Raw genomic sequence first — 20609 nt, forward strand, 5'->3', positions numbered from 1 at the left:
AAGGATCACCTCTGTAATTAGCTCCTCGCGAAGTAACCTTAGCAACAGATGCCTTCACAAAGGGTTGGGATGCCCTTTACAGATCTTTTTCAAACTCAAGGAACATGGTCATTCCAGGAGAAACAATTTCAGATCAATTTCCTCGAGTTGAGAACAATAAGATATGCTTTAACATCTTTCACTCACCTCCTTCAAGAGAAGAGCATTCTTGTTCAAACAATCAAGTCGCCATGTTCTGCGTGAGCAAAGAGGCACAGGATCTTGTCACTCTGCCAAGAAGCAATACAAATATGGGAATGGGCATGCAAACCATTTACCTTTCCAGAATCTTCAATACATTGACAGATCATCTCAGCAGAGTTATTCAACCACACAAATGGTCTCTACAGCCAACAGACTGTTTGATCTTTGGGGATTTGCAGCAATTGACCTATTTGCATCAGAACAAAACAAAGCTAGAAAAGTTTTCCTCGATTCTTCCCAGCGAACTCAGTTCCACTCAAGATGCTTTTCGGTTCAACTGGAATGCAGATCTCATGCATGCCTTTCTACCCATTGGGGTAGACTTTCAAAGGGTTACGTGCATAATATACGCACATAACCCTTTAAAACCCCCCCCCCCCTGCGTGCGCCGAGCCTATTTTGCATAGGCTCGGCGGCGCGCAGGGGGCTTTGAAAAAGGGGCGGGAAGGGGCGGCGGGCCGGGGGCGGTCCCGAGTCCTCCGGCACAGCGGCCGTGCCGGGGGATGGCGCAAAGGTGGGGGGGGGGGATTTAGGTAGGGCTGGGGGGTGGGTTAGGGAGGGGAGGGGAAGGTGGGGGGAGCGAAAGAAAAATTCCCTCCGAGGCACGCTCCTTTAAAATTCTGCCACATTATGCTTACAGCTAGAATGGTACAAAAAACGCTGAAGGACTGGGCTCGCTTGAAAAAAATATTAGGCACTGATACAATCAATAGGTTACTTTGTTAAAAATTAACAGCTTCCATAATTCAAGAATACGGCAGGTGTTTCTTTATTTTGAAGGAATCATTCTAGCTGATCAGAATAAGAAAAAGAAATTTGTTGTTACCTACCCTAACCTGGCATATACAGGGAAACTGAAGTAAAAAAAAAAAAAGATGCTCCAAGAGCTACAACTCTGTCTGCTTTTTCAATAAAAAAAAGTTTTCCACCTCATTTGTGTTGCTCTGGCAACATCAGGAAATAAAACCAATCGCTGGCCAAGAAATAACTTATCTTTTATACGGAAAAACAATTTCATTGTCTGAGTTTTTTGTCAGGTTCAAGAACAAAAGTCAGGAGCAGTGTAGCCTTGCTCTGAATCTCAGTCTGTGAGTTCTGCAGTATGTTAAAAGTCTCTAACATATTAGATAGAACAGGCGTACTGCTTATAGGTTCTTCATTTCCTCCAGCTGGCAAATAAAAAACTCTTGAAAAAGGAGGAATAGACTTCAGTGGAACTTTCAGTACATCAATATAAAATGTTTAACACCCCAAGAGGCGATAGCAATGAAGATTTGGAGAAATTCAGAATTTATAAGTGTAACCTTTTAGAATAGTTTTCAGCCATCTCCAACCTATGGTGCAAAGCTTTTTTATCCTTAAATCATTATGTCCCAGTGTCCTATTTAAAGGATAGCTTCTTAAAAAAGTTTTGGGGGAAAAATGGGTTAATTAAAGAGACTTCACACTTTTTTGCAGAGCAGCACACTGCTTTTCTAATTCTTCTGTCTTATCACTATTAGATTTAATCAATTGATCATGAAATTGAACACACATTTGCATGCCTACAACAAAAGATAACACCTTTTCTACCCTGGATGTCACAGAATATTGGAATTCTTTAATAGCTGTCTATAAAGCTTCTAGCATTAACTTAGTTGGTTTTCTAAGACTGGAAAGATTGGAGGCTGCAAATGAGGCTAAGGCAATAGAAACTTCCTGTTTGTTCCTCAATGCCACATTGTCAACTGCTGCAGAATTCTTCTCATCCATCTGGAAAAAAGTCTGAGATTGAACCTCCCCAGAAGTTGCAGCAGCTTCCAAACCAATGCTAGGAAGTAAATGAGTATCGGGTGTAAGGGAGATGGAAGTTCCCATCGAAGCAGTATGGTTATCCATATCAAGCCTGTTAAACCCCGAAGTATAGCAGAAACCCCGAAGTAAAGCAGAAAGCCCTCGACAGAAGGCTGGGTCAGAAAAGAAGATGGCACTGGATCAGACAGGAGTGATCTAATAGTGCACTCCCGTTCTTCCCCATAGAACCAAACACAAAGATATAAACTTTAGGAAATTCTGCAAAACAGTACTTACAGCCTGATTTCTTCTAAGAAAAGAAAAAAAAATCCCAAGAGTGTAAGGTGGCTGTGTGCCGCAGCTAAGAGGCTTAAATAGCTGGTTCTGAAGTCCCTGAATGCTGACATCAGACACTGGATATTCCATTTCATGGACCACAGCACATGTAGCCTCAGGGGATTGGAAAAGCAGCCAGACACTGAGAATCAGGCAGGTGACAGTCTGTTTCAGCAGCCCACCGGCCTCACTCAGATTTCTAATATGGAAAGTAATATGCCCGATCACAGCAACCTCAGCCAGAAGAATCAGCAAACTTCAGGCTTTATTCATTGACCTCCTTATATATGCAGTTCTTTCACAATAGGGTGGTGCTTCGCACCCACCCGAAGTTTCTACCAAAGATTGTATCAGCTTTCCATATTAATCAAGTCATCATGCTACTTACGTTTTTTCTGAAACCTCAAGCACATGAAGGTGAGAAAGCACTTCATATCTTAGACTGTAAACAGGCCTTGGCTTACTACAAAAGAAGAACTTATAGCCTCATCATCAGACTTCTCAACTATTCATCTTTTACATTCCCAATAGATTGCGCATAGCAGTGGCCAAATATACATTGTCCAATTGGCTCACAGACTGCATCGCTTGCAGGCCTTCAAATTAGAAACACTATCAAGACTCATCAAATTAGAGCCATGGCTGCATCAGTAGCTCATCTGTGAGCCATGCCTCTCAAGAACAGAAGAAATTGCCATACTGGGTCACACCAAGGGCCCATCAAGCCCAATATCCTGTTTCTAATCCAGGTTACAAGTACCTGGCAAGTACCCAAACATTAAATACAACCCATGCTACTAAAATCAGTAATATCAGCGGCTATTCTCTAAGACAGCTTGGTTAATAGCAGTTTATGGACTTCACCTGAGGAACTTATCCAAACCTTTCTTAAACCCATCTACACTAAATGCCCTAACCACATCCTCCAGCAATGAATTCCAGAGTTTAATTGTGCATTGAATGAAAAAGATTTGTCTCCAATTTGTTTTGCTACTTACTAACTTCATGGAGTGGGATCTAGGCATTGTATTATCCAAAGTGTAAACAACCGAGTCACAATTCCCCATTCTAGCCTCTCATGATTTTATAGACCTCTATCATATCCCCCTCAGCCTTCTCTTCTCCAAGCTAAACAGCCCTAACCTCTTTAGCCTTTTCTCATAGTTCTTTGGGGCAGGCACACCTGGATAGCTCTTCCTTTTGGCTCCTTCCCCAGGGTGTGGATTCTTTTTGTGGGGAGAAAAAAGTTAATTTTCAGGGCCCAAGTGCCAGAGGTGACTGGCTCCTTAATGTTGTCCCTGGGAGAGAGGTAACTTTCTTCACCTTGTGTGCTATGTACCCAAATCACTCTGGAGTTGCTGGGTTAGTGTCCAAAATAAAATCTGTATTGGTTAATACTGATGAATAATGGCACATTTAAATATGATAAAGAAAAATAGTTAGTGTGGAGTAAACATGGTCACCCAGGGAAGCATATAAAAAGAATCAAGGTAGGAGACCAATAAACTGCGCTGTTCTGAATAAACTAAGGTAATAATCTAGTGCATTCCTTTGATATTTTGTGTCGACACCTAAAGTATAAAGGCTGTTTAATAAAACGTCCACTGGATTATTACCTTTTGTTTATTCAGAACAGCACAACTTATTGGTCTCCTACCTTGACTTTCTTTCTTCACAATAAATATGATTCCAGCACCACAGGCTTCCTTATTTTCTTTACAGTTCTTTTCCTCTGTCTGTGCAGGAATATCTTATTCAAGGGTCAAAGAAACTTCCAGCCTCCAGGGCTTGGATAACTAGAGTTCTCACATGGGCAGAGTATCCCTTAGTTGGGTGGGAGACTCTTTCCAAACTGGTAAAGATGTAAAAATCCCTGTGTCTGCACAGAGAGTCTAATTCTCTCTCTCCCAGGGAGTGAAGACTTCGGATGTGGGGTCCTCAATGATCTTTATAGTTCTTTTACTCATGGTTAGCAGATCTTCAGGATCTTTTAGGTTTCTCATAGACTCAGTCTCTCCTCTGGATCCCTGATGAGAGGGATCCATGGATGCAGGTAACTTACCCTGTTCCAATGCAGGAAGGAAGGAGCAGCCAAAAACAATCTTCTTCCTGGATCTTTTAAATTAAAGTCCTTTTCCCTTTCAAACAAGATTAACACCGGCGTTCTTCCATGCAGCAGGTCACTGTCACCTCCATGCTCGAGGGTTTGGAGAGTAGGTCATCCCTAACCTGCACAGTCCCAGAAAGAGGGTTCCCCTTTCCCTGAGTCCAGGTGGTTTACAGATTTTCACAAGGCTCCTACCACAAAAAAATCTTAAAACCCCCAAAACAACCCAGAGAGATGACCTAACCAGCTAGTGAGTAAACTAGAAGGAAAACCCAATCAGTAACCCCAGGCTGGGTTAGTTTGATTCCTCTGACTGGGCCTGAAAAATTCAAATCAGTTTAAGCTCTGACTACTTCCTAACTCTCCAAAAAACACATAAGACTGCCCAAAGACTCTCGGGAAAGAGCTATTATAAAGCCTTTCAGGGAAACGGCCATTCTAGACCCCACAAAGCGAGTGGCTGAATTTGAATAGTATCCTCTCCTCATTCACTAACTTATGCTCTTACTAAGGGCTCACCCAGGCCTTAATGGTAACAGACTGGCTATCAGTTACACTCATTAGAGCAAACGCTCTACTAGCTATGAGAGAGAGGTCAATTCATTGCCACTGGATGACGTCACCCACATGTTATGGCCAGTTTATCCTGCTATCTACGGAAAACACTATTTTACATTGCTATTTAGCTGATGAAATTCCCTTTCTGTGCTCTTATGAGTTCAGATAGCTGACCTAGAAGTTCATATTTTTGGTAATAGTCATAGAGGCAGTAAGCTCCAAGCCTTAGTGACTTTATCTACTTGTACCACATGTCACTTTGACAGGATGCTAAATCATACCCATCTTCCCAACAGTCTTCTCTTATCCTCCTGACCACAAAGAAGTAGTAGTTCTCCAAATGCCGATTTGCATGAGAACCCTAGTCTTCTATCTAAAGTGCCTCCAGTAAGAGAATCCAGCTTTCTATTTCCTCTGAGCCTAATAATTGCTGATTTTCTGTTAGTGATATATATTCTTTAGTTGCTTCCCTCATTGTGGTTTTCACCTGTACTTGTCAGGCTTGAATGCTGAGAGGCACATCAACTCCCCTGTGTTGCTGGCAATGGCAACACTAGCATCCAACCGCAGTTCAGCTTCCATCAAAGAGGTTTGAATGATTAAAACATGGAACTCCGTCTACACGTTCGCCCAGTGCTACTGTTGTGTTACTGCACTTGTTGAGTAGGTTTGCATTGCAAAATTTCAAGGGTTTTTTTTTTTTTAACATCAAACGTCCAGTCATTCCCTCCCCATCCCTCAAGGGCCCTTTTCTGTTAGCAATAACTACAGTTGTCCATCTCTTTTTTTTTTTTAGTAAACAGACCAAAACCACAATTTTTTTCTCATGTGTAATCTCTACACCTGGTTAGCACTCTTATTTAGACAACCCTTAGCGAGCTAATCCCATATTTGTTATTCCATTTCAATGTTTAACTTGGGAAGAGAGAATAATTTCACATAATTATTGGTCTCCAACGATAGCATTCTAATGTAGTTAACACAGCTTGCCCTGCTCTCTTTTGGAAGTTGTTCATTTACCTTCTAACTTTGCCAAAGAGGAGCTGAGGATGGATGCTTTCCAGTAGCTTTGTGGCTCCTGACCACACATTGACTTGGAAGGTTCTGAAACTCTGGGAAACTCCTCCGGATGACGCACATGTAGTTCATACAAGAAATATGTGTAATTCCAGGAGACTGCTGTCTTCAGAGAACATTACCTTCTAGGTAAATTAGTTTTTTTCTGCACCCATGGGGAAATCTTTTTAGAAGTTACACTCTAAAGATTTTCTTTTCTAAGCTTTGCCTAAAAACAGTTTTTATGATCTGGAAAAAAATTGATACTGTGGTTTAACAAAGGACAAGGTAGGAAACAATTCATACAAAAACAATACTGACATTTGTCGTGTTGAAAATGAACTTGAACATATTTGATGGAAATAAAATTAATGAATTAGTTGGATTTGGATTTAGAGCAGAGTCTTAAACAACCAAATGTATTCATTCCCATGAAAATAAAAATTCTGTATTTAACTCATCCATTTCATATAGATTTGATATATTCCACTCTGTTTTTGTACTCACAACACTTTTCATTCATTTGTACCCAAATATGCCTACATTTTTTCTATATTATGCAGTCTTAGTCAGGGTGTCTAACTGTGTTCCTTGTACTCTGATCAGCTAAGTTCCAGGGTGCATCAAGTAACAGTGTTTGCACTGAGGCCAGCACGGCAGTGGGGCTTCCAATGGTGGAAGAGATTGCGTCCATGAGCACGTGGCTTGCATCGGAGGATATTACTGAAGACTCGGGGGTGGTGAGCTCCCCATCAGATACCGTATCTCTGGATTTACAAAATGATAGTGTCAAAGCAAAAGACAAGCCGTTTTGGGGTCGGGAGGACTCTGTGGATCTAACTTACACAGCAGAATTGTGTCCCATAAGGAGCATATCCTGCAACAGCGATGACTCATGGACTACTCACCAGAGGTATGTTTACTGGTTTTTACAGGCTAACCTAAAAATCTCAGTTGCATACATTTTAGAAAAATGTCTAATAAAGGCAAATTTTTGTATCTAGTTAGTAAGTTCAGATTAATGGCAAGTAAAGCAATAATAATACTGGAGCCAAAGAACTGAACATTCCAGGTCACCTGATAAAACAATATTCTGACAAAGGTTGACAAAAAAGAAAAGCATTGCTTATTTTCTATGAATATTGTTGTATGTTCCAAAATTACTCTCAAAGTTCTTAGAAATTTTTAATGTTGATTTCTCCAGTCAAGGCAAGGAATTCTAAGTTTTATTGGATCTTTCACCATTGCTAATGTTTAGCTACTTAAGCATCTGAAAGGGGCTTTTTTCCCCAGCATTACTATGTCGGTACTGTCTAAGATTAGTCAGTGTCTGTAATTTGTTAACTTAAGCTATGGCTATGAATTCAGTGGGTTCTGCCATTTTGTTGTGTTTTTTTATGACATATTTTGTGTTTTGATTAACATCTTTATATTTGAATCTTTAATAAAATAAAATTACAATTTGTTCCGAATGTGAAGCTGGGGTAGTTGAGAAGTTGTTAGGTTATGATGCTATGGGAGTTACAGTGGCAAGATGGGAAAGGATGTACATGTTTAGAGAAGGAACATTTTGATTCTCCATAATAACAGCAGCATACAGGCCTGTCCTCGCTTTCAGGCTAACTTTAAAACTAACGCACGTGCCCCCATACGCACATGAATTGGTGCGTGAGCGGAGGTACAGTACAATTTTAAATCGTGTGTACGTTTATTTTAAAATGCACCTCCAGCGTGTAAGTGTGTGCATAATCTTAAGAGATTGCTCAAGAAAACATACCTCACAGATCTTTCCTGGGACTTTGCCAGCTTTTACGTGTGTATGTAGGCGGATTTTAAAACATGCTCACGCAAGGGAAGAAAGAGTTTTTCCAATTAGTCCACCAGTTTGCCCAGTTCATATCGAGAAACTCAAGACTCCTCTGATTCTTCATCCTGCATGCCCCCCACGACCCAGATCCCTCACTCGGTACTCTTAGCCCTAAAACTCGAGATCTACAGACTTGCTTTTCATCAGGAGCAGCAGTAAAGTAATGCTGATAACAAGCCAATGTGCCCCACGGTCAGCCTTTTTAAAATACAGACTTATGTGCATAAGTCTTGGCCCCCTCTCTGGAATGCCCATGCTCCACCCGTTTTCTGCTGCCTTATTGTTGACGTTCACATGGGGATATACGTGCATACTTCGCGGCTTTTTAAATTCAGCTTTGCTTGCGCATGGCCCACGTACACACGTATGTGGGTATTTTTGCACGAGCAACGCTTTTAAAATCTACTCTTTGAGTGCAAACAGATCTGAATTGATGATAAACTGGACTACTCAATATGTATTGCACATCTCCATACACTGTATCAGTGATTACGATGAGAGCGACCATGTCCAGCTGCTTACAGGCAACTTTACGTAATACTTTACGAGACCCATAAAATGCCATTTAGACAGATAATGTAAGAGTTATCTGTCTAAAAGGCTTACTGGCTATATTTAGCCGGATAAGTCGGGACATTCCAGGGGCAGGTGGGGAGGCATTTCGGGGAGGAGCAGAGTTAGCTGGATAAGTTAACCAGCTAAGGACTTGATTTACTAAGCATTTTTCTTATAGACACAGAATGAGAGAAAAGCCTTAGTAAATCAGGCCCTAACTCCGATATTTGGAGTTAGCTGGCTAACTTATCCGGCAACACTGTTCGGGCCATAGGGCTGCCCTAATGTTAGCCAATTATACATAACTGGCTAACTTTTAAGATAGCTGGGTATACAACAGCAACTGAATATGAACCATACACATTTACTCACCTTTACTGTAGGAATAAAGCAGTTGTAGTTCACTCCATGTCATGCAGTCTGCTTATTTATTTAAGATTTATAACCCGCTCTCTCCAAAGTTTGTAGATTTTTACTGAGGAAGTAATTGCTCTTTTCCTCCTGGCCCTGAGCAGAGCCGTTTTGGCTCTTTTCGCTGCGGCTCTCATCGCTGCAGCCCGGTTCGATTCCCGATCAGGGAAAGCTGCCCCGCGCCATTTTTGGTGCCGTGATGGATCCTGGTGAGTCCCATTCTTATTTTTAATTAAATTAAAAAAAAAATTAATACATATCAATACTTAGAGCAGCAAGAGCCCTGATATTTCTCAGGAACCCTTTTAAGTTTAATTCACCGGTGGAAGTGGGCTGCTGTGTCTCCGCGGGGTTCTTTGACCCTGGCCCTGTGGGTCCTGCCTCTTGGCCCTGAATTCAGTGCATGCTTCAGTCAGGTCCTGTCACTCCAAATAAATTCAAAATTATTATTCCTTGTAATTTATTTCAATTGGATCACTATTCGGCCGATAAGTATTTCGTTAAGAAGTGCTGCCAACGTGTGTACGGATGTCCCTGAGGTCCGACTTCTCGGCTGTGGCTCGGCAGGCTCCAGCACAGTGCGCTCCAGGGGTTTGAGGCACCCACTGGCCTGGAATTCTCTGGTTCCGACCCCGTGGTCCTCCCGCCCGCTGGTTTTTCTGACCGCAGAGGAGCTAGAAGCCAACAGGAAGGAGATAGGGCATCTGGGCCATTAAGGGAACTGCAAAATATGGGGCTAGGGCCCAAAAGACCCCTAGCAGAAACCTTAATTCGGCTAAGAATGGGGGTCACGGAGTAAGCATTTTTTTGTAAATGCTGAAGCGTTAGAATGGAGCTGGGAGGTGTTGACAGGCCTTGAGGCCCTCACTCTTGCCTCGAATGATCTATGTTGGCCCACACTCGGAGCTTTGGCGGATTGAGGCTGTTACATGGGGAGGGGCTCCAGCAAGGCTTACTTTGTGGCGGCCGGGCTGGGATCCCCTCCAGCAGATGGAATATGGCAGTAGGCTTGCTTTGTGGTGGTCCAAGTTGGGATCCCATCCGGTTCTTGGCGGTCATGATACCTGTTCCAGGGCCTCACTTGACGTGAGACTGCGTGGTTCTGCTTGGGTGGATACTAGAGTATTGGCACCTGCCTGGCCGCGATTTTCATAAGGATTATTGAATGGACTTGGCGCTTAGTTAGACTCCCCTGTTAGGGATTCTTATAAACGGCTAGGGCCTTTGCATCCAAGCTCTGTGTGGTGTTTTCCTTGTGTATATGAAGGAGAGCCCAGCAGAGCTGGCAGACGGGGGGCAGATAAGAGCCCATGGGTGTCTGGACTGCCCAGTTAATCAGTGAGCTCTTTGGTGTCGTGCCTTTTGGCTTGCAGCACTGTCCATGCATGATTTATTTATTTATTTCTATTTACTTCAAGTATTTATATACCATCCTTCCAAATGTGATCAGGGTGATGTAATAATTAAAACATACTCAGTGTAAATAGCAAAATAAAACAACATAACCACTAAAAACAAGGGCATAGCTGTGAACAAGTCTACGGATACATTTGATTTCATCACAATCTGAAAAATGAAATTGCAGCATTTCTCTTAAAAACTTACTACTAGACCTTCCAGATATTATACTTCATAGCCTGATTTAAAGAGCCAGGATATTAGGGGTTTTTTTGAAGATTGTCAGAAGACAACCGAAGGGCTTCAGGCATAGTATTCCATAGTGTGGACCCTACTACTGAGAAGGCAGATTCGCAAACTTCACCTAAGTGAGCATTATCTAAAGAAGGTATAACCAAAAGTCCCTTATTAGCGGATCTGAGTACTCTCTGGGGGAAATGAAAATGCAAGGCTTCTCCTATCTAATCTGAGTCTTTACTATAAACAATTTATGAACTAGAATTAAAATTTTGTTTTGAATGCAAAATTTTATGGGAAGCCAATGTAGAGAGATTAGTGTAGGAGTTATGAGATTGAATTTATTACTCCTTGGTTAATATTCATGCAGCTGTATTTTGCAATAACTGGAATGATCTTGTGGTGCTAGCTGGTAAGAACAGGTAAAGTGAATTACAATAATCAATGTTTGAGAAAAGGAGTGTCTGTTTTATTCGCCTAAGCATGCATAATTTGTTAAAGCCAGTTTTTATAATTTGTCGATATTTTGGGAAACTAGAGCAGCACCATTCGTTTTGGTTGAAGCATCTCTGAGATTTCCTTTGTCAGCAGTGGATAGCCATAGTATTTTAGTGATTGGCACTATTCTTCAACCTGGCAGTGGGCAAACATATTTGTGAACTGAAATCTTGGCTTAAAACCCCACCCATAGTTGCAGAACAACTGTTAGATGTGTGCCAGCAAAATATGTTTTGCTGCTTCAACTGTGTGGTTCGCCATGTGAAAAAGAGAAGCAATTTTGAAGTATCAATATTATTGTTATTAATAAAAGTTTGAGCTTCCAAGATAGTATTTTTAAAAAATGTTCATGTCTCATGCAAACTTTTAATCTTTGCAACTGCTCTTTTTTGGGTTTTTTTTCTAATTTTACCTTTCTATAATAGTCTCCCTTATTAAAGTTTTATATGCAACTGTAGTTTTACTTAATGCATGCTACTCAGGCTCACCACAGTAACCCCTTGCACCAGATCATGCAATTCCACTGAGGACTAGATTTAAAATGGCATCTCCTCTTATTGGTTCTAGCAGTCATTTACGAAATCTAGAAACTTAACTTCTCTAGAATGTCCTGATAAGACATTTGTTGCGAGCGCGGAGGTGCGGTTGCTTGCTCTAGAGGGACTGTGAGCCCTTGGGCCACGGCGCGGCTCAGGGAGGAGCCCCAAGACCCACACTGTGGGAGGTGAGAGTGTTCAGGCACGGGCTGGAGCTGGAACAAGACTGGACCAGGATCAAGGCTTGGAACATCAGGAACTGGAACAAGGCAGACTCAGCCCTCCACTGGATCTGCACACACCGGTGAGACCCAGCAACACAATGCTGATCTCAAGAGTAGCCCTCTGGCTACTCTGCAGACCTTCCGGACCCGCCACTTGGGAACAACGAGTACAAGAGGCTAGTCGGAGGCTGAGGGCAGGAACAAGACGAGACATGGAACTCAGAAAACTTGGAAGACTCAGACGAGGATACGTGGAACTCTGAAGACTCAGACGAGGTTTCAGGATGCTGGGAAGACTCAGGCAAAGATTCAGGATTCAGGCACTAGTACAAGGTGAGTACAGCACCGCAGCACACCCTACACAGCCGCCCATGGCTGGTCGCAGACCACGCCGAAAGCGAAGTAGTCTCCAGGCGAGAAAGTGAAGACTTGGAACCGGAAACATGTTGAAGATTCAGGAGAGGCCTGCACCGAAGCATGCCCTAAACAGCCGCCTGTGGCTGGTCATGGACCACACTGAAGCGGAGCAGTTTCTGGCTTGAGTCTAGAGAGTGCCGCCACCATCTCCTGCCACGAAGAGGCAACTGCGGCCCCTCCTGCCGCACACAGCAGCGTTGAACTGTGAGGAGCGGCAGTGGCAATCTGGGGAGGCCTAGGCTGCAAGAAGAGATCCTGCGGCGTCGGGCCAGGGTAGATGAGAGGCTGCTCGTGGGATGGGCTCCACGAGCAGGACCGAAACAGCATCCCCTCCTGAAAGCCCCCCCTCTTCAGCCTCTTCTCTACAGCTGAAGGCATATCATATACCAGCAGGGGAATTTGGGGGTCCAAACACAAGATCTCCAAAATGGTTGGAAGGAGCTGAAGCGATGAGGCATTGAACATACTGAAGACTAGACACAGACACAATAAAACTCAAGAGAAGGCATGACCCAGATTGAACTGAAGGCACGGAGTAATAGCATCTTGAAGTATTGGTCCGGTTCTTGGTTCTTGTTTAGTCGAGATGGAAGTGAAGAACACATAAGCATCATCTTCCTACTGTTAGCAATGGCGAAGGTAGTAGATTAGTGCATCATTGCTGGATTCTTAAATGTGAGGGTGGTATACCAGGAGAGTGCGTAGGCAAACTTGCAGATTACCACGAGGAGCACCAGGTGGAACTAGGAAGCCCAACAAATGTTACTCAAACGGTGGAAAGCTGATCTTGGAGACATGTTTTTATACCTCTTGAAGATAGATGGTATTCGGACTTGAGGTTGACAGGTGGAATGAAACTCAGAGTTACCAACCCCAAACCTTTACAAAGCCAGTGATGGGTGAGACTAGTCCCTTTTTGTAAGGTCTAGGAGGGAATTGTACTTTAGCTATAATCCGCATGTTAACGTAGGCTCCCAAGGAATAGCTCCTTGAAGGAGCTTGGTAGTCGATAGACGTAAATGCTCAACTTTACACAGATACTGTTTCCTTGTAAGGAATCTCCCAGAATGGCTTGGTAGGTGTAAAATCCCTCAGGCTCGGATTAGACAAGCCGCTTCAAGGTGGGTGGTAAGGCTCAAGGAGGCAAAGCGTGGAGACAGCAGAGGATTCCAACAGAGTCTATTGAACACTCTTTCCCAATCATAGATGGATTGTAAGTGCAGCTGGTGGCAGAGATCCTTGCCGGAACAGCTCTCAGTGGATCCATGGGTAGCGGTGTAGAATCCCAAGTATAGTTTCAAAAGGAAGACAGAGTCTTCAGATGGAGTAATGGATCCCTCATGATGGATACACAGCAGAAAAACCATGTAGGCTTATCAGAAAGCCAGAAGGTGGCAATTACGACCTTTGCTGGCAGCGGAGACAGCACCGGATGAGCAGATAAACAGACAAATCAGGATCTCCCAATCCTGATTCTACTAGCTCAGAAAGCTGCGTGAAGGACACTGGAGGATGATGGCCTGTGAGCTGTAGATTCAGGACAACTCACCTTGTTGGTATTATGGAGAAGAGATAAGATGACATCTCAGGAATCCTGGAATGGGATTAGAGGCTGGAATCGCCACTTGTGCAGAGCAGAATCAGGATCTTGGTCCCATGGCAAGAACCAGAGCTATGTAAAGCAGGAACTGGATTGAAACTGGCGAGATGGAGCCAGGCCTAGGGTGCAGACACCTCCTGCAGGTCGTTCAACCCCAAGGACCTGGAGTACTGTGGAATCTATAGCTTACGAGGGAATATGTCCCCTGAAGATTGAGGGTGCTCAGCGGAGGAACAAGGAGACTGAAATGACTCAAGTGTTAAAACCTGGGTGCAGGTGCCTCCTGCAGGTCATATGGAACCCAGGAAGAAATGCAAGCATCTCTGTGGATTGAACAGAGATGGTCCCTGGAACAATTGCAGGCGCCTCCTGCAGGTCGAGAGGAGTTCCAGGACCAGAATGAACTTGAAGTGGATCTGGATGCAGGTGCCTCCTGCGGGTCGTGGAAAAGTCCAGACACACCTATTTCCAGAGACCTCACCTAAGGGGGAGCTCAGAATTAGATGGGAAGAACTCCAAGACACCCAAAACTCTATAGCAATGCCGCCAAAGGAAGGTGGGATATTCCAACTACTAGGAAGACAAATTAAAGGAACTTACTGCAACAAAGGCAGAACACTGGGCACCCCATGAACCCTTCACTGTTTCCCCAGAATGAGCAGGAAGGGAATACCTAGAAGGCTTAGACAGCCCCAGCATAGGATGGGGGAAATAAAATAGAGGCTAAGAGGTAGATTTTAAAAGCATTGCTCGCGCAAGAAATCCCACATACACGCATATGTGGGCTGTGCACGAGCAATGTGAATTTTAAAAAGCTGCAAAGTTCATGCGTATATACCGGTGCACACATCAAAAATAAGGCGGAAAAGGGGCGGAGCATGGGTGTTCCAGGGTGGGACCAACAGTTACGCACATAACTGCATTATGAAACCGGAGTCGACAGCATGCGTCGGCTTGTAATCCACGTTGCTTTGCTCCTCTAGATGAGGAGCGAGTCTGTAGATCTTTAGTTTTAGGGCTTATAGGACAGGGTGAGGTGTCTAGGTCAACTAGGGGAATGCAGGATAAAGAACCAGAGGAAGACCTCAGTATTGGGCAAACTGGTGGACTAATTGGAAAAACTGGGTTGTCTCTCATGCAAAAGCCAACAAAGGTGCACGAGTAACCTTTTACAATTAGGAGCATACTTGCATGCAGTTGGTGTTTTTTAAAATATACATGCATGTGCAGAATTTAAAATTCCAGTGTATCTTTTCTCGCACGCCTGTACACATGTATGGGCGCACGTGTGTTCATTTTAAAATTAGCCCGATAGGAATATACTCTTGAGAGAACCTAGTAAGAGTAAACGCTCAACCTGAGAAGTTTTTTCCCCTGTGAATAACAATATATCATGATGTATCAAAAAAGATAGGATAAACTGTTTTAATTGTGACTATTTGAATGAGTAATAATAATCTGTTATTAAACTTAGTGAAGACCAAGGCTATGTGCTTTTCTAGATCTGCAAATTTGTAGATAAATATAATGTCCCTCCTTTGTCTGTATTGGGTGTTACTGTTCCTTTTAAGGATGTGAACAGGAATCTTGGGATTTTTCTCATCTTCAACATGAACTGTGAGCAGATTATTATAAGCTGCGGCTCCTCTATCATGTAAAATATATTCCTGATATACGGGATTTTCGTATAGTGTTGCAAGCCTATATAGTGACGACACTGGATTATTGTACTTCACTTTACGTGGGGCTGCCCACTTCTAGTACTAAAGCTATTCTATTTTATAGAATTCTGTGGCCCGGTTATTTACCAGAGTACTTCACCGTGAACATATTATTCCAATATTAAAAAATGTACATTGGCTGCCGGTAAAGCAGGTGTTTTAAATTTAAGCTTTTGGTTTTAAAGTCTTTGAAATGTGACAGCCCAGGGTATTTGAGAAAGCTATTGGAATATTATACCCCATGCAGACAATTAAGATCTTCCCAACGAATGTTATTGGTAAATCCTTCTGATAAAACTGCCTGCTTATTTATTACTAGAAATCATGCATTTTCCATGGATGGCCCTTCCACCTGTAATTTTCTTCTTGATTTTCTAAAAAAACCTAGAATATATGAAAGTTTTTAGAAAACTTCTTAAGGCCTATCTTTTTCAGGAGGCTTTTGGATGCAGCAGTTAGCAATAAGTGCAATAATGTACTTTTTAGCAGACATATTGCATGGTATTTTGTTTTATTTTTTGTTGTTTTATGATAGTGTGTTTTACTGATTTGTAATTTGCCTAGCATGGAATGTTCCAATGTAGGTGAATGAAAAATATTTTAATAAAATAAGTTTGAGCAGAGGGGAAAGATATGTGAAGGAGCATACTACAGAAAACCTCAGGACACTTTATAGGATTGGCTCCAGTGACCTGACCTGGTCTACCTTAAGCCTTATAGCAGCAGGGAATCTTGGTACAGGGGTGATTCCCTAGGGAAAGGGAATAACTAGCCAGGCCCAGGAGGGAAAAGGAGCACAAGGGGTTAGGAGGAAGCCTAGGGAAAGCTAGTAATGCTGAACGGTGAATTACATTGCTCTTTTGTTTTGAGAACTGCTACGGGTAAGCAGAGCTGCTTCTGTTTTATTTTCTTATTAATAAAGAGTTTATGAAAGAACAGCCAGAGTCCAGCCTGAGTCTGTTCTCTGGCAAGCCCAGGATCGCTCACGGTATCACATGCATACTGTTGAAAAATACCCTCTTTATTTGCATTTATATTCCCAACCTGTTTATTAGCAGAAAATACATGCAGTTTAGAGTAATTCAGATTGGTGTGATCTTTAATTACATCCATCTGTGCTGTTTTAGCCTTAACCACAACCTCTCTACTGGGATATTCTAACTCCCCTGTCTTGATGTATCCTTGGAAGAGAGCACCCTCTGAACCATGCGTTTCTCAGCAACTAAACTATTTGAACTTTTATACAAATGTTGACACCAATAAATGGGGGCAGCTCAACATCTTGTTCCATCACATTTGTCATCTTCAGACCAATGTTGAGACCTAAGCCTTAGCATGCATATACAAGGACTGCCATACTGGGTCAGAGCAAGCGTCCATCAAGCCCAAGATTTCGTTGAAATTGTCTAATTCGTTTAAAACGAATGTACATCTCCACACCTCGGTACTCCCTCTTCAAAGTGCAGGTAAATGTACATTCAGAGAGGCCCTGTGTGCAGACTGTTACCTGCATGAAGGGAAGACAGTTTTCTAGAAGTTTATTTCCTCGGTTAAAGTACTTTTGCCCATGGGTAATAGCTTTGAAAATTGCTTTGATAACTCCCGAACATCCTCTCTCTCTAGAATGGACCACTAATATCATCCTTCTTTCAAAGGCCTATTGCCCATGGGGCCTGTTTTGAAAGACTTCCCCTCTAACTTCTCTTTTGCTTTGACCTCTAGCTGATTAAACACTCACAGGTGTGTAATTAACGTTCTGTGCCCTAAACTCAGTAGGACACAAAAGGCAGTCATTTTTGGAAACATAGAAGATGTCAGCAGATAAGGACAAAAGTGGACCTCTCCCTCCCTGCTCATTTATACCTGTGCTGCCCTGGGTCCTCTTCAATTTATAGTCTTCTCCCTCCTTTTCTCTGACAATAGTTCAAAGCTGTTAAGCCCTTTAGCTGTATTCAATTTCTTTTTTTTTTTTTCCCTTAAATCAAGGACACCCCTCATCAAAAAATGAACAAGGACCTCTAATTCTTGTAAAAAAAAATTATTTTTGCCTCTGTTAGAAATTCACCATTTCTGGAATTTTACTGCTTTGCATTTTGGAGAGAAGTAGCCCGAAGGTTATCGTGCAGTTTCCTCCAAGGAAAGAAAAGAAAATAGCGTGTGAGAAAATGCCATTAGTAATGTTTATCCACTGTGTAAGACTTGCATATTTTTCTTGGAAAACAACCTAAGCAGAACTGTCAACAAAAGATAAGTGTGGAGTTTAAGGAGCAGATTGTTCCTCTTCCTACATAAATATATGAAGGAAAGCGTTCTTTGGTGACTTTTGGAATTCAGGGGCATAAGTAAAATCACTTTTAAGCATGGAACTGCCTCTCAGTTGGCTGGTGAGGAACAGCCAGCTCTGCTGGTGAGTGCAAAGTTATTCCGGTAAAGGTAGCAGTATGACTTTAGCTGGATAGCGAATGGAATTTTGCCACACACCAGCTTGCCGAATATATGAAAAGATCTTGCAGACCATAACAGCCCAAGTCCCCTGCCTCCTGCCACTGAAGTTCATAAAATAAAAGTACCCCCATTGGCTTGAGCTCCTCCTCCCCCCCCCCCCCCCCCCCCGTCAAATTTCCCTTCTCCAAACTATTGAAGTACCTCTCCTCCAATCCCTAAAAGCCTCCTCATAGTGCCGCAAAAGAAGGAGATGCCAACAGATGCCGGTTCTTAAAAATTCATTTATTTCCCTTTACCTAATGGTCAGTTCACTAACAGCTGGCCAGTCCCCATTCAAATTCTTTTGACTGTGGATCTTTGAGATGACTTTCTGGTTTTTACCACTGTGAGTAGATAAGCATATAAATTCCCATATTTAAGCGCACATGACTTCACCCCAAGTCTATTACCGTTTACCCAACCTTTCAACCCTGTTTCTACTACTGCCCTAAAATCTGTGCTAAGCATAGTTAAATTCTGTTCAGTTCTGTCCTCCATCACTTCCACTGGAAGAATATTCCAGGCCTTATCATCTTTTATAAGTCCCACACTTCATCCAGCACCTCGGTCCCCTCCATGTTTTATTACTAAGGTTTTTAATAATCTAGACAACCACCAAACCTAGAGGCTGGTGTACTAAGAGTGACCAAATTCATAAACATGATTCATATGTTAAAATTGCCAGTAGTGTGATTTTTACCAAGCAAATAGGGAGATGCATCATGCTGCGGCAGTGCTCTAACGCACATTGGGGTAGATTTTATAAAAGTACGCCCGTGCGTACTTTTGTTCGCGCACCAGGCGCACAAGAGCCGGATTTTAATAGATATGCGCGTAGCCTTGGGTCGATGCGTGCAAGGCTGCGCAAAATCGGCAGCCAGTGCGTGCTGAGCCGTGCAGCCTGCCTCCGTTCCCTCCAAGGCCGCTTCGAAATCGGCGAGCGATTCCCCAGCCCGGGAGTGGTTTTGGAGGCCTTGGCCTCACCCCTGAAACGTCCCCGGGCCGGAACCACACCCGCGTCCCCATCCCCGGGTGACGCGGCGCCGCGACATGCCCCCGACACGCTCCCCCCCCCCAGGAAAGCCCCGGGACTTACGCGCATCCCGGGGCTTGCGCGCGCCGCCGAGCCTATTCAACATAGGCTCGGCGCGCGCAGGGAGAGCTTGGGGCTGGTTTTCGGGCGGTACGCACGTACCCCTTTGAAAATCTGCCCCATTATATTGAAGCGATAGCACTGCAATAGAGCACTATCGCACAATATACACAATACTTTGCATCTCCCCACCCAGGTTCCCAACTCTGTTTCAATGGCCTTCATTGTATGCAGTTTGCATGCATGACTAATATAAATGCATGCAAAGATCATGCATAGGCAATCCTACGCAAATATTTTATTGCTGCCGAGAGAAGATAAAATAACTACATCTCTTGGAAAAGTGGTAAATTTGAGGGAAGAGGCCTGGGACCCTAGCTCTGGTTCTGAGACTCCCGCCTCACATTTAAAGCAGCAGAAAAAAAAATTGCAGCAAAGAGAGGAGGTTGCACAGGGGTCAGGGCTGACCCCTGTCTCAACTCAGCCCCAACTCCCCCAAATTAAAAAAAAAAAAAAAAAAGTCTAAATGTAGTCGCGCAGATGATGCCCAGAACTTGCCCCAGTCACATAGCTGGAAAATGGCACTGACCAAGCCAGGTGCAAGGGTGCATCCAGCCCCAATGCGGGTTCCTTTTTAAGGTTCGGGGCATGCAGGAGGTAGGTGGATATGCAAAGTGGAGCAAGGGACCCTAATTTTTTTTAATTCTCAGGGGGGCCAGAGCACTGATTTTATTGATTGTCTTTGGGGGGGGGAGGGCCATCACCCCGCAACCTTTTTTGAATTTGGGGTATTTGGGGCCATCTCAAGGGGCAGCCCCAGGTTGAGATGGGGGTGAGCCTTGACTCCCACACAACTTCCCCGTTTTCCTACAATTTTTTATTTTTGTGCCAGCAGCTCTTTAAGACAATGGCGGTCCTGTGAGGTTGGGCTGCCTTCATGTTAAAAGGCCGCTGGTCATGTTCTTTTGGCAAGACACAAGAATGTTCCAGAGAGTAGCAATGTGTAGGATAAAGTGTCTTATTTGCAAATTTGTCCATGCTGTCTGTGCAAAATAGGCAATGAGGATATTTGTGGATTATGCAAAGCAGTTTATTACTTATGTTCTCATAGCTAAATTATGCATGTGCAAAAACACGGTAAACCATATTTGTTGTGCAAAAAGTCTACACTTCTGGAAGGTGTAGTTATAGGGGTTTTTTGCGTTAATCTTTGTGTGAAATCACAGACTTTAACTTACAAAATTTGTAGTGAACCCAATTTGCATATTCTGCAAATGGCCTGGTAAGACGAGAAAAAATATCTTGCATTGTCAGGCTGCTGCTGTATAGCCCTTCGTGGCTTTGTACTTCGGCCTTTTAGAGAACCCATGGGTATGAGTGCTTTCCTGATTGAAAGCTATAGCACGAAAGTTATTCCTTAAATTGGAGGGAGAGACCATGTTGCCTGAGGGCAGTTTTCAAAGCCCGGCTAAGTTGGTCTGGTTGAACATTGCTT

At 43.2% G+C, this 20609-nt stretch overlaps 1 protein-coding gene across 7 annotated transcripts in view; it reads left to right on the top strand.

Moving 5' to 3' along the window:
- Positions 1 to 20609, top strand: part of COBL (cordon-bleu WH2 repeat protein) — a 438118-nt gene that overhangs the window by 399131 nt on the left and 18378 nt on the right. For all 7 annotated transcript variants that reach the window (XM_029589712.1, XM_029589714.1, XM_029589716.1 and 4 more), the window contains one exon: positions 6680 to 6986. In XM_029589712.1, coding sequence (XP_029445572.1) covers positions 6680 to 6986 — 307 coding nt within the window. The remainder of the gene's footprint in view (positions 1 to 6679; positions 6987 to 20609) is intronic.

The sequence above is a fragment of the Rhinatrema bivittatum genome, chromosome 2 (assembly GCF_901001135.1).
Source record: "Rhinatrema bivittatum chromosome 2, aRhiBiv1.1, whole genome shotgun sequence".
NCBI classification, from domain to species: Eukaryota; Metazoa; Chordata; class Amphibia; order Gymnophiona; family Rhinatrematidae; genus Rhinatrema; species Rhinatrema bivittatum.